At 38.5% G+C, this 12165-nt stretch overlaps 2 protein-coding genes across 2 annotated transcripts; one reads left to right on the forward strand and one right to left on the reverse strand.

Moving 5' to 3' along the window:
- Positions 1 to 174: 174 nt before the first annotated feature.
- GSO1 (Leucine-rich repeat transmembrane protein kinase) lies at positions 175 to 4423 on the reverse strand. The gene is made up of 2 exons (XM_059581964.2): positions 642 to 4423; positions 175 to 563 (listed from the first exon to the last, which is right to left on the reverse strand). Exons 1-2 carry the CDS (start codon positions 4051 to 4053, stop codon positions 190 to 192), a joined length of 3786 nt encoding a protein of 1261 aa, XP_059437947.2. The 5' UTR covers positions 4054 to 4423; the 3' UTR covers positions 175 to 189.
- Positions 4424 to 10127: 5704 nt separating this feature from the next.
- Positions 10128 to 12165, forward strand: LOC132169198 (Peroxidase superfamily protein). Its single transcript, XM_059580268.2, has 3 exons — positions 10128 to 10403; positions 10503 to 10845; positions 11753 to 12165. Exons 1-3 carry the CDS (start codon positions 10128 to 10130, stop codon positions 12163 to 12165), a joined length of 1032 nt encoding a protein of 343 aa, XP_059436251.2.

Here is a 12165-nt window from a genome sequence, read left to right on the forward strand (position 1 = left end):
AGGAGTTACATAAATGTCTGAATGTTCAACTGATGCTAGTGGTTAATCTGTTGTACATAAAAGACTGCACCAGGATTGAAGTTGGCAAAAATCTACATAATAATTTAAAGCTTGTTCCAACAGGCTGCGTGTTTATTCTGATATTGTACTTCAATCTTCTCAAACATGATCTTCTCAAACATGATTTAATTAAGCATAAGGATCCATATTCGTCGTCTTTCCGAAGTCCACCATCCTATTGTTAAACACATGTACAAGTAGATCGCATGCTTGCCGGGAAGACGGCCTTTCTTGCGGGGTAGTTTTTGTGCACTGGAGGGATATTTCAAGCACTTGGAAGGCTGCACATTCTTCACCCTGTAAGAGCGGTTTCAATGCCGGATCGATCAACTCCTCGCGGTCGGAACCTTGCAATTCAATGTGCGTCTCTACCCATCTCACCATGTCCATCTCCACACCGAAAGCCGCATCCGTTGGCATTTTTCCACTAACAAGCTCCATTAGCACAATGCCCATGCTGTAAACGTCACTCTTTTCTGTTGCCTTCAATGAATATGCATACTCTGAAAGCATGGCAAATGTTTGTTAGAAATTTAGAATCATCACAAGTAACATTAAACTTAAACTATAGGAGATTGTACCTGGTGCGATGTAGCCATAGGACCCAGCAAACCATGTATTTGATTCCGTGTTAGAATCACAATCCTCGGCGAGCACTTTTGCGAGCCCAAAATCCCCCAAATGTGCATCCATCTTCAAATCTAGCAACACATTGCTTGATTTAATGTCCCTGTGAACGATCTTTGGTACACAATCATGGTGGAGATACTCCACTCCTTGAGCTAATCCCACTGCAATCTTCAACCTTGCTTCCCAATCTAGGCTTCTGTTCTTCTTGTTACTGAGCGGTTGTCCATGCAGCCAATCCCATACGCTACCATTCACCATGTAATCGTATACCAACAGATTCAAACCTTCCCTTCTGTTGCTGCAGTAACCCATCAATTTCACTAGATGCCTATGCCTTATCCTCCCAAGCGTCTTAACCTCTCTTGTGAAACTCTTATTCAGTAGAAGATCATCTTTCCACAATATCTTCTTGACTGCCACCGTTTCTCCTGACGCCAATTCAGCTTTGTAGACCTTTCCAGAACCTCCTGAGCCAATTATGAACTCATCGCTTAAATGGTTTGTAGCTTCCATAATGTCATCCCATTTTAAATCTCGCATTGCAGCACCATTTGGGAAGAGTAGTCTTCGCTGTGCTTGGGAAGAGCTTGATGAGTATGCACAGTTCACTTCACTGGCTTTTCTGAATTCTCTTCTGTGTTTTAAAATGAGAGTAACCCCAAGAATCAGCAGACAAATTGCAGCTAGAGTCGATATTGCAGAAATGACCACTACTGATGCTTCACTTAAGCCTGACTGCTGGTTGCCGGATTCGCCGCCATTGCAGCGACCAAGAGAGCTTCCACAAAGGTGTAGATTTCCTTCAAATACCTCGGATGGCCACCGTGAGAACTGCTTGCCCAATTTACCTTGAAGATTGTTATAAGATAGATTGAGTTTTCCCAAGCTACTCATCTCCCCAACTTGGGGAGGTACTTCTCCATCAAGTTGATTGTGAGAAAGATCGAGTTCTATGAGTTTCGACAGTGTTGTAATTGATGGCGGGATTTGACCGGTGAGATTGTTGTAACTGAGGTCTAGTACGATTTGAAGATTCTGGAGCTGAGCAAGCTCAGTAGGAATTTCACCATTAAGGCTATTTCCTGAGAGCCGAAGCTCATACAGCTTGCCTAGCTTACCTATTGCAGGAGGGATTGATCCAGAAAACTGGTTTTTGTTGAGGTTGAGGACATTAAGTGATGACAGGTTTCCAATTTCAGAAGGGAAAGTTCCATTAAGCGAATTGTCATTCAGAGAAAGCACTATCAGCTTAGAACAATTGAATAGTTCTTCAGGAAGAGGCCCAACAAACAAATTGGATGAGAGTTTCAGCTCTCCCAACTGAGGTAAACTTCCGAGCCATGATGGTACCGGTCCGGAAAGAAGGTTATTGTTTAAATCAATATGGGAAAGTTTCTTGCACAATGAAAGCTCAGCTGGCATTCCTCCAGTGAGTAAATTGCTGGAGAGATCCAACAATGATAGTTCATGGATGTTTCCCAAAGTCAATGGGATTTTCCCAGTGAATTGGTTGTTCCCTAATCTTAGCCTCTCAAGAAAAGGTGAATCTCCCAGTTGGGGAGGAATCTCATGGTCAAATGCATTGTTTGTGACATCAAACGAAAGAAAAGAACGTGAGCTACACAACGCACTAATGCTACCATTCAATCTGTTTTTCGACAGATTCACTCTAGTAAGGTTTGCCACATTAATCAGAGTATCAGGGAGATTACCTTCGAGGGAATTGTTGTAAAGCATGAGTTGTTCCAAAGCTCTAAGGAATCCAAACGTCAAAGGAATGCCACCAGATAGACTGTTGTCTGCCAAGTCCAGAATTGTTAGTTGATGACAGTTACCCATCGTGGCGGGAATTTCACCCACAAGTTCATTCTGCCTCAGATGAAGAAAATTCAGCTGCTTTAGCCTTCCAATAGTAATGGGAATTTCCCCACTGAAATGATTTCCGAAAAAATCAATCATTTGCAAGCTCGAACAATTGCCAATCTCCAAAGGGATCTCCCCAGATAACTGGTTCTCATAAAGATACAAAATTTCAAGCTTCCCGAGCATACCAACCTCTTTAGGCAGAGTGCCGTGCAAGTTGTTATGGTACACTGCAAGTGTCTGCAGATTACTGAGGTTCCCAAGGAATGGAGAAATTGAACCCACTAAGCTGTTGTTGTGGAGCAAGATATCAGTGAGCCCAAGAAGCCCGTATAGTTCAACCGGAATAGACCCATTGAGCGTGTTGTTGGACAAATCAAGTTGTTTTAAAGATTGACACTGGCTCAATTCTACCGGAATTTCACCGGAAATTTGAGTCTCGGCTAGCATCAAGTGCTGCAAATTGGTTGTGTTGGAACATATGTTTCTTGGTATGACACCAGACAGAGTGTTGTTCGACAAAACCAAGAAAACTAGCTGGCCCATGTTGCCTAACTCCTCCGGAACACCTCCACTGAGCTTGTTCATCGACAAATCGAGGTTTTGAAGGTTACCCAACTGAGCTAAAGACGTTGGAATTGGACCCTCGAGCTGATTCCCCATGAAATTCATGTACACGAGTTGACTCAGTTCACCGAGTTCGCTCGGTATCTCACCCGAGAGACTATTGTTGGCCAGGTTAAGAGTTTGGAGATTGTTGAGCCGACCCAAATCCCCTGGGATTGATCCGTTGAGACTGTTGAGAGCAGCGGTGAAGACTGTGAGGCTCGAGCAGTTCCCCAGCTCGGCTGGAATCGGACCCTCGAGTTGATTTTGTTGGAGAATCAAACTGCCGAGTTGTCCGAGTTGTCCGAGTTCTGGGGGTATTGGACCGGTGAGACTGCATGAGGCCAAGCCAAGAGTGACTAAATTGACAAGATTGCCAAATGAGGAGGGAATCGGCCCGGTGAGTCCATTGTCTCCGAGTCGCATGACTCGGACGCTAGCGAGTGAGCCGAGCTGAGTTGGGATAGGACCAGTGAGTTGGTTAGAGAAAAGAAGCAAAGACTCGAGGGAAGAAAGGTTGGAGAGGTCAGGTGGAATGGGACCCGAGAGGCGGTTAGAAGAGAGATTAAGGAGGAGCAGGTTTTGCAAACGACCGAGTGAGGGTGATATTGACCCGGCGAGTGACGAGTCAGAAAGGTTTAGACTCACCACTTCAACTGAGCCATCAACCGAGTCTAAACCACAAGAAACCCCTCTCCAAGTACAAAAATTTGGGTTGCTTTCAGACCAATCATGCAAGACTTCTTCTGGGTCCTCCACAAATGATTTCTTTACCTCCAAAAGCACCCCAAAAGTTGAGATACTATCAACCTTGGCCTTGCACAAGACAAACTCAGACGAAAAGCACATGAAAATTACACTGAGAACTGATAAATATCGAACTAAACAAGCCATTTCTATGAAAATTAAGCACTCTTGATGATCAAAGAAGTTCAAAAGAGAGCTTTGAGATGGAGAGAAAAAAAAAGGCTCACAACTTGTTTGGAGTTTGACCTATGACATAAATGGGAGAGCTTTATTAATTTGGTTTGTAGGCATTAAAGACAGCTCTATGTTTCTACAATTCTACTGGTGAAGTTGGCGGTGGTTTGAACAAATTAAGAAGGTATCTCTCAATGTTTCTTGAACTGTGGAGGAAGATTGATGGCTGCATGCATTGGAAAGTCGGTTTTTGCAGAGAATTTAAGAGATAAGAATACAGCTAGCTGTCAGTCTGTCTACTGCAGGCTACAGCAATTGACATTAATGAGCGCACAACTTCTCCTCTGCTCTATACACAGAGAGAGAGAGAAAGTCAAAATGGGTCACAGGAAGAAGATGAAAATATATGAAAAATATTCAACAAACGAGATTAAATACCAAGTAAATGGAGATATGGGGTTACATGGTGGAAGATACAGTGGTTGGGTGACCGACAGGGATGATAGTCGTGGGTTTGCTTGTTATAGTGTGTTAGCTAAAAATGAAAGACCCTAATAAGAAAGTGAGCGGTTGAATTTCCATAATATTCTTCACTGTTTAGAAAATGTACTTTGAAGTTTGAAGCTTTACAAAAGTCAATGCAGTCCCCCACAAACCCTTGTCATTCCCCACGTATGCACAAAACCTTCCAAATCCCAACTCACCACCTTTGCGAAGAAAGGAAATGCTACCATATCATATAGCTTAGGGAAAAAAAAAAAGAAAACAAAAATGAAAGCTACCATTATAGCTTTTGGGAATATTATTGGGTTAAGCTACCAAATCCTTGTGTTTTTTTGTGGCCTTTCCACTGTTTGATTGGTTGCATGCAAACCCTGTTGCCTACTCCAAATGCCTTTCTTTCTGTTTTGCCCACTCATTTTTTTAATTTTCTGCTATTAATTATCATGTTAATCAACTTACAATTAATGTTTCTTATAGTACTCTTCCTTTGTTTTGTTCTAGCAAATCCAACCCACTTCAACAGATTATGTGGAGAGAAGTCGTCGGGCATTTCTTAATTCTAGTCTTTGGCAGGTTTTATATGATGTTTGTAAATTGTAACCTTGATCCATCCACCAGATAGATCTTATCTTTGCCAGAAAATTTATCTTATCATCAGGAAATTATTAGTCAATCATCTGGTTTTCGAAAAAAATAAGTTTTAAAGTATTTTTCTGTTGATATGGTGCCACTTTCAACTAATGAAAATCCTTTCACACATACTAGCTAGCTAGAAATTTGAGATCAAACCCTATGTTCATTAGGAGAAAATACTTTGCATGGATGTGTTGAAAGGGTAGAAAAAAAAAACATAACATCATCAATAGTGATCTACTCCATTGAAGTCCCTTTCTACTGCTAAATTTTGACTATTGTATCATTTTGAAATTTGTTTATGGGCACTAGGTAAAACAATAAAATATAGGTGTCATTTTTATGGTTATTGAAAGATCATATATCTTTGTGTAAGATTAGACAAGTTACTGGTTGATTTTTTAAATCAAAGAAACCTCCTATGAAACATTTCATAATCAATTTACACCAGTAAGTATAGCCAAAAGGTCTAAATAAACAACAATGGTTAACCCTTGTTCTAATATAATTGACCAAAAGTTGCATGTAAGGACACAAGTTCTTATGTGTATTGAGAATATATATATACACACACACATAAGGAACCTTTTTTTGGTTGGTGGGGGGGGATTAACAAAATGATCATGACTTTGGTTAAATATATTACTTTGATGTTTTGCAGGCGATACCAGACAAATTTGTTCATGTTTCCTCCTCTTGACAGGTTTAAAATTAGAAGGTGAGGATCTGTTCATCATAAAGGCATCACTAATCTGGTTGGACTTAGTTGTTAAACAACCTCTTATTCTTCTTCCCAACTCTAAAAGTGCTCAAATCATTTGCATATACATGATGCTTTCTTCTTTCAAATATAACTTAATGAGTCTACTTAGCTGCCAAGTATATATCAAGTTGCCAACAATAATTGACCCCCTTTGTCCCTCTCTTATCTGTTTCTACCTAAAACATACTCCCAACCATAACTGATCTCGACTACAGGAGCTTTTTTAGAGATGGTAATTTGTATTCATGTGTTTGATTCAAGTTGTGTCGGGATTAGAAATAGCAATTCCCTTTCACAATGGCCATTGATTTTCCATTTAAACTCTCTTGTCTGAATGCTCTCTGCAGCTGATCAAGATGTGTACTCAGATTCCTTAGTCAAAGTCTATGACAATAGGTTCACACTTTATTCTGACAAAAAATGACAAAACGTTTTACATAGTGAAAGCATATATATATATATATATACACCACAAGCCTGTCAATTATATGGACAGGTTCTGCGCGTGACACTGTAACATATCGCTACAAAATATATGATCTTGTATGATATCGTAGATTGCTCATATGATTATCCAAAGAATATTATATATTCAATACATTATTACTAATTAATAATAACAAGATTCTTATGAAGAATTAGTTAAATGTAAGACGTGGAAATGAAGAATATTGGTTAGACTTGGACAATATTATAATATGATGAATTAAACTGTGGATGCTGTGTCCAAGAGAATGTGACAAAGATCATGACGATACTTTAAAGACTTAAGACCTTCACCCACTTCCTAAATTCCTCCACAATCACACCCAAATAGCTCTCTGTAAATTAAATCCCATCTTTTCTATATGGTTCCGGTTTGAACCAGCTCATATGGTCTAGTTATGGTCCAAATATCAAAGGTAGCTAGTTGACAAAAATGTTCTATCTTAAAGGAATTATATTGATACACGCAAACAAGAAAAATTTCTGTACTCACGGACGCATTAGATAGGCAGACATCATATCATAACATTGTGTCTGGATTCTGGTAGCTAAGTACAGAGTTTTTCTTCTCGTGCAACACCACAGTCCATCCGTTTTCTGTGCTGCCCACAATCCTGACTTTAATTATTACATGGGCAGCCTTCTGGACGATGTGATATGCACTACAAAAAAAAGAAAAAAAAAAAATTAGTGATATAGTTATTTGGGGTGTTTTTCACCCAAAAAAAAAAAAAAAAAACGCTCCAATTGATTTAGAAACGCTTGAATAGGAGCACTTGACACACGCCTCAAATGATAGTAATTGAAATTCAATTTAGATACTCTTTTTTCAGTGAAAAACACCTCAAAAATTGAGCATTTTAAGCAAAGTGTTTCTAAATTACGAAGGGGGCGCTTGCACAGTTTGAAAAAAGGGGTCGTTTACACAGTAAAACGTCCCCATATAGCCACATTTTATTAAAATGCTTCTATTTCAAGCGTTACTAAACATGAAATTTTTTGTAGTGATGTCACGTTCAAGTTTGAAAGCATTGGAATATGTAAAATGCAACACGCGAGTACGAGTTGCCACCTCTAATATTAATTTGTAAAACATAAGTTTTGGGCATGGAGAGTTTGAGATCCATCATGTGTCACAATATTAAACAAACTATTTTTTGGAAGATAGTTTTTGTGATGTAGAAGTGACGTGAAGTTGAGCTCATAAATTGGTATTCCTACGTGAAACCAAATCAACCATAGTTGGAAGCTAGAGTTGAGAAACAACCAACGGATTTATTCAACTCTCACCAACTCGAATGGATGCCATGTAGAGAAACGGTTTGGCTCAGCTAGCTGTTTGATAGGGTCCAAGATGAAGCAATTATGTGGGCATGGCTGGAGTCCAGTTTTGATCATTTGCATATGACTTGGGGGGTTGGTGTGAACTGTGAAGGACAAGTTCCAAGCAAATTTTTTTGGGATTGGAAAAAGGAAGTGTGATTTGAAGTTTATATACACATGTTGGTGTACAAAAATTAGGCACCAAAAATCTTTCAAGGTCAGTAATAGAATCTGCATTGGTAGTCGGTAGATGTCATGTTTACGTACTTTTGTCACATTCTTTGGACTAGATGATTCATCACAACACCAACTATCGTTTTTGTTTGGCATGTACATGCTAGCATCATTACTCTGGTTGGATTATTTCCTAGGGTCACTAGCTTGGGAATAAGCCCAAGGAATTAGTTGTTCAAATTGTGGGTAGTTATTTTGAGAAATCATTTATAGGATTTACTTGTTTAAATAAATTTTGGACTGCCCAACTATCTACTTGAATGATATGTGAACTATTAAAAATAAAAATAAAAAACGGTTTTGTTCATTAAGCTTGTCTTGCCCATAATCTCAAGGTCTCTCCCATGGCAAAAAGAGAAATTGAGGAAGGAGCAACTCTAGAAAATGATAAAGGTTAATAGTGGTGTCTTCTTACCTCCACAATGTTGTTTCAAATGCTTAACTCGATTGAGGCAACTGCAGTGGCTACCCTTCAATAAGAGATTGACATCTCAGCTTTGTACAACTTAAAAAAATAAAACAAACACAACATATCATATCCATAGATGTGAGCTAAGATATTTTTTTTTTTTAAGTAGATTTGGATGTGATCTAGCGTATGTGTTTGTTTTATTTTCTTAAGTTATACTAAGCTGATGTGTCAATATTTTATTGAAGGGTGAAAAAAATGAATTTGTGCCACAATGTCATAGAACTATAGAAGTTATTCTCCTCATGAGAATTGGAATATGCATGGTGAACAAAATATTGGACAAATTCGTCTGGCCCCTTGGCACCAGTCACTGGATTGGACTATTTAAATCTAGGCTCGCCCAACCCACAAATATGACCCATTAATGCTTTGGGCTTACTTCATCTCTAAGCCTATGATGAATTTCAACCAAGCATGGATATAGCCTATGCCAAGCTTAGTTCATGTCTAAGGCAGACTAAGCCTATACACGCCCCCTTGAAATTTATTTTGAATAATATGACTGCATATTTTTACATTTTTCAAAAAAAAAAAAAAAAAAAACCACACACACGCACATCCTCTTTACCATCTCGTAGAGAGAATTTTTTATACGACTTGTAAACTCGACATAAATTCAATACGAAATTAGCGAGTTAGGGTTGAAAATTTTGACCATTTAATTAAATGAGTTTTATTAAGGTTGACTTATACATATGTTATGCCAATGCCTTGAGACGACTCAAATCCAATACGCGACATTTAAGGTTAACTATTTTGACATAATCTGCGAATCTAACATGACATTAGGGAATTATTAGGATTGAAGGGTTTTGTCCATTTAATTAAATGGGTCTAGTTAACTAAAGTTGAGCTCTATAGTCGTCTTGTATTCATATATATTTCAATACGACATAAACACCGCATGTGGACATGAATTATCCTCCTACCAAACATGCATTCAAAGGTGGCTTCTCGTAAACTAAGGTGTCCAGACTCCAGTATTCCATCTGTCAAAGCCAAATCTCCATTAATGGGGGTGTTCGTGTACTCAATGTGGCAATGTCTGCTGGAGAGCTGGCACGTTCTCATATTATACTTCTTCAACCTGTTTTTTTTTTGTTCCATAGGCCTTAAACAGCGCTGAAGTCTCATATATATATATATATATATATATATATATATATATATATATATATATATTCTATGGCACAGAAAGATCTATTAGAGATTGATCATATCCATTAATTTATAAATAGCATGCGATTTGATTAACACTTATTAGTATATCTTCATTAAACAATTTTGGTGCAAATTATATCCTAATATGCTATCCGTATAGCTTCTATCTACCTCTATTCTTTTATTCCTATTAACGTTGCTTAATTAAGTTAATATCATGAAAGACAATAAAATAATAGTCAATTTCATACCACTTAATTCCTTCATCAGCAAACATCTAATGGGATTATTGTCAACCCTACATGCAGGCATGTCACCTTTGTTTGAGGATGTGCTTCCCACGTTGTTCAATATACAGAAATATTAACATATTCCCATGTCTTCCAATTACATATTATGTTATGTATATATATTGTCAAAGTCCACCATAACCCCACAATCGAACTCTTCTCCTTCCTTGGAACAACAATCATGAATTCATCAATTTCAGTACTCCTCATTCTCCTCCTTGGTCTACACTTGATTTCGGCCGCCTCCGCCCACCCTGGCGAGGCCGATGATGTTTTGAAGATTCATACGTTGTCAGAGACATCGCCTTTCCAAGACTGCCTTTCATTTTCTTATTATAATCAGAACTGTCCAGATGCTGAAGCCATTATCAACAGAAAATTAAAAGAATGGTTTCAAAAGGATTACACCCTCGCTGCCAGTCTCATTAGGTTGCACTTTCATGACTGCTCCGTTAGGGTGAGAATTACTATATAGTTATATATATTGAAATTTAAGTCATCTATATATATATATATGTTGAAATTTATGCATTGGTTTTCTTGTTATGCAAGGTAGGGTTGTGATGGTTCGGTGCTTTTAGATCATGAGGGAAGTGAAAGGACGGCAGAAGTGAGCAGGACACTTAGAGGATTCGAAGTGATTGATGATATTAAAGCGGAGATTGAGAAGAAGTGCCCGCATACGGTGTCTTGCGCAGATATTCTGACAGCAGCTGCTAGGGATGCCACTGTTTTTGTTGGAGGTCCTTATTGGGCGGTCGAGTATGGAAGGAAAGATGGCGTGGTTTCTCTTGCCAAAGAAGCTGAATCAGTGCCAATGGGTCACGAAGACGTCACTTCTATGATTGAGTTTTTCCAGTCCAAGGGTTTGAATGTCGTTGATTTGGCTATTCTTTCAGGTGAACCATGCAACTATATATATATATAGCCCATATATATCATAATAGAAGTGCAATTGGTGTTAACGTGTTGGGTTCGGGCCGTATTGAGGCATAATTCGACTCATTAATTAAACGGGTAAAACTCCTAAACCCTAACCTGCTGGATTCGCGGGTCGTGTCAAAATTTGTCAATCCTAGTGTCATGTGTCAGGTTCGGATTGTATCAAAACATGAGTATAAGACTATATAGGTCAACAATAACTCGACCTATATATATATATATATATATATATATATATATATATATATGTATATATAAAATTAAATGGGTCAAAACCTCTCAACGCTACCCTACTAATTTAGGGGCATTACTAGAATATTAAGAGAAGGGGGGGAAGGGGGAGGTAAAAGTTAATTTTGGGGAGTCAATTTCATAAAAATACATAAAATTTAGAAGAAGAAAAAAGGGGAAAATGCAGTTTACCCCCCTGAAGTTTCAGGGGTTTTTCAATTTTAACCCCAAAGTTCAAAAATTGGCAATTTAAACCTTCCGTTTAATTTTTCCGTTAAATTAGACGGAATTTTTTTAAAAAAAGACTGAGGGTAGTGATGTAATTTCACAGATTTCCGTCCATTTAGACGGAAAAATTAAACGGAGGGTTTAAATTGCCAATTTTTGAAACTTTAGGGGGGTAGATTGCCAATTTTTGAACTTTGGGGTTAAAATTGAAAAACTCCTGAAACTTCAGAGGGGTAAACTGCATTTTCCCCAAGAAAAAAATTGAAATTTTTGTGGCAAATTTTATAAAGGTAGAGATATTAATGGTTCCACCCCTGGGCTAATTTCGTGTTGAATACGCAGTTGGACTATTAATATATCACTCTTATGCCCCTAAATTTGTACCACCTACAAAATGTTGTGCAGGGGCACATACCATTGGAAGGGCTTCATGTGGTTCCATCCAACAAAGGCTCTTTAACTACAGCGGGACACCAGGGAAATCAGATCCATCAATTGATCCAAAATATTTGAACTTTTTGAAAAGAAAATGCAGATGGGCATCGGAATTGGTTGAGCTTGATGCCACAACCCCAAAGACCTTTGATGCAGTGTACTACACCAATCTTCCAAAGAAGATGGGGCTCTTATCCTCAGATGCCAAGCTGTTTTCTGATCCAAGGACTGCACCTCTTGTCAATGCATTGGCTTATCAGCCCTCTCTCTTCTTGTACCAGTTTGGGGTGTCCATGGCAAAGCTTGGGAATGTGCAGGTCCTCACAGGTCCACATGAAGGCGAAATCAGAGCCAAATGCAATTTTGTCAACTCTCATAAATAA

Source organism: Corylus avellana, chromosome 1, assembly GCF_965113065.1.
Source record: "Corylus avellana chromosome 1, dhCorAvel1.hap1.2, whole genome shotgun sequence".
Lineage (NCBI taxonomy): Eukaryota > Viridiplantae > Streptophyta > Magnoliopsida > Fagales > Betulaceae > Corylus > Corylus avellana.

Bases quoted from the DNA above. Each gene is read 5' to 3' on its own strand.
- GSO1 (XM_059581964.2), bottom strand. From the start codon at position 4,053: ATGGCTTGTTTAGTTCGATATTTATCAGTTCTCAGTGTAATTTTCATG. The intron at 564-641 runs GTACAATCTCCT...CCATGCTTTCAG, and splicing joins CTATGGCTACATCGCACCAG to AGTATGCATATTCATTGAAG.
- LOC132169198 (XM_059580268.2), top strand. From the start codon at position 10,128: ATGAATTCATCAATTTCAGTACTCCTCATTCTCCTCCTTGGTCTACAC. The intron at 10,404-10,502 runs GTGAGAATTACT...TATGCAAGGTAG, and splicing joins TTCATGACTGCTCCGTTAGG to GGTTGTGATGGTTCGGTGCT. The intron at 10,846-11,752 runs GTGAACCATGCA...AATGTTGTGCAG, and splicing joins TGATTTGGCTATTCTTTCAG to GGGCACATACCATTGGAAGG.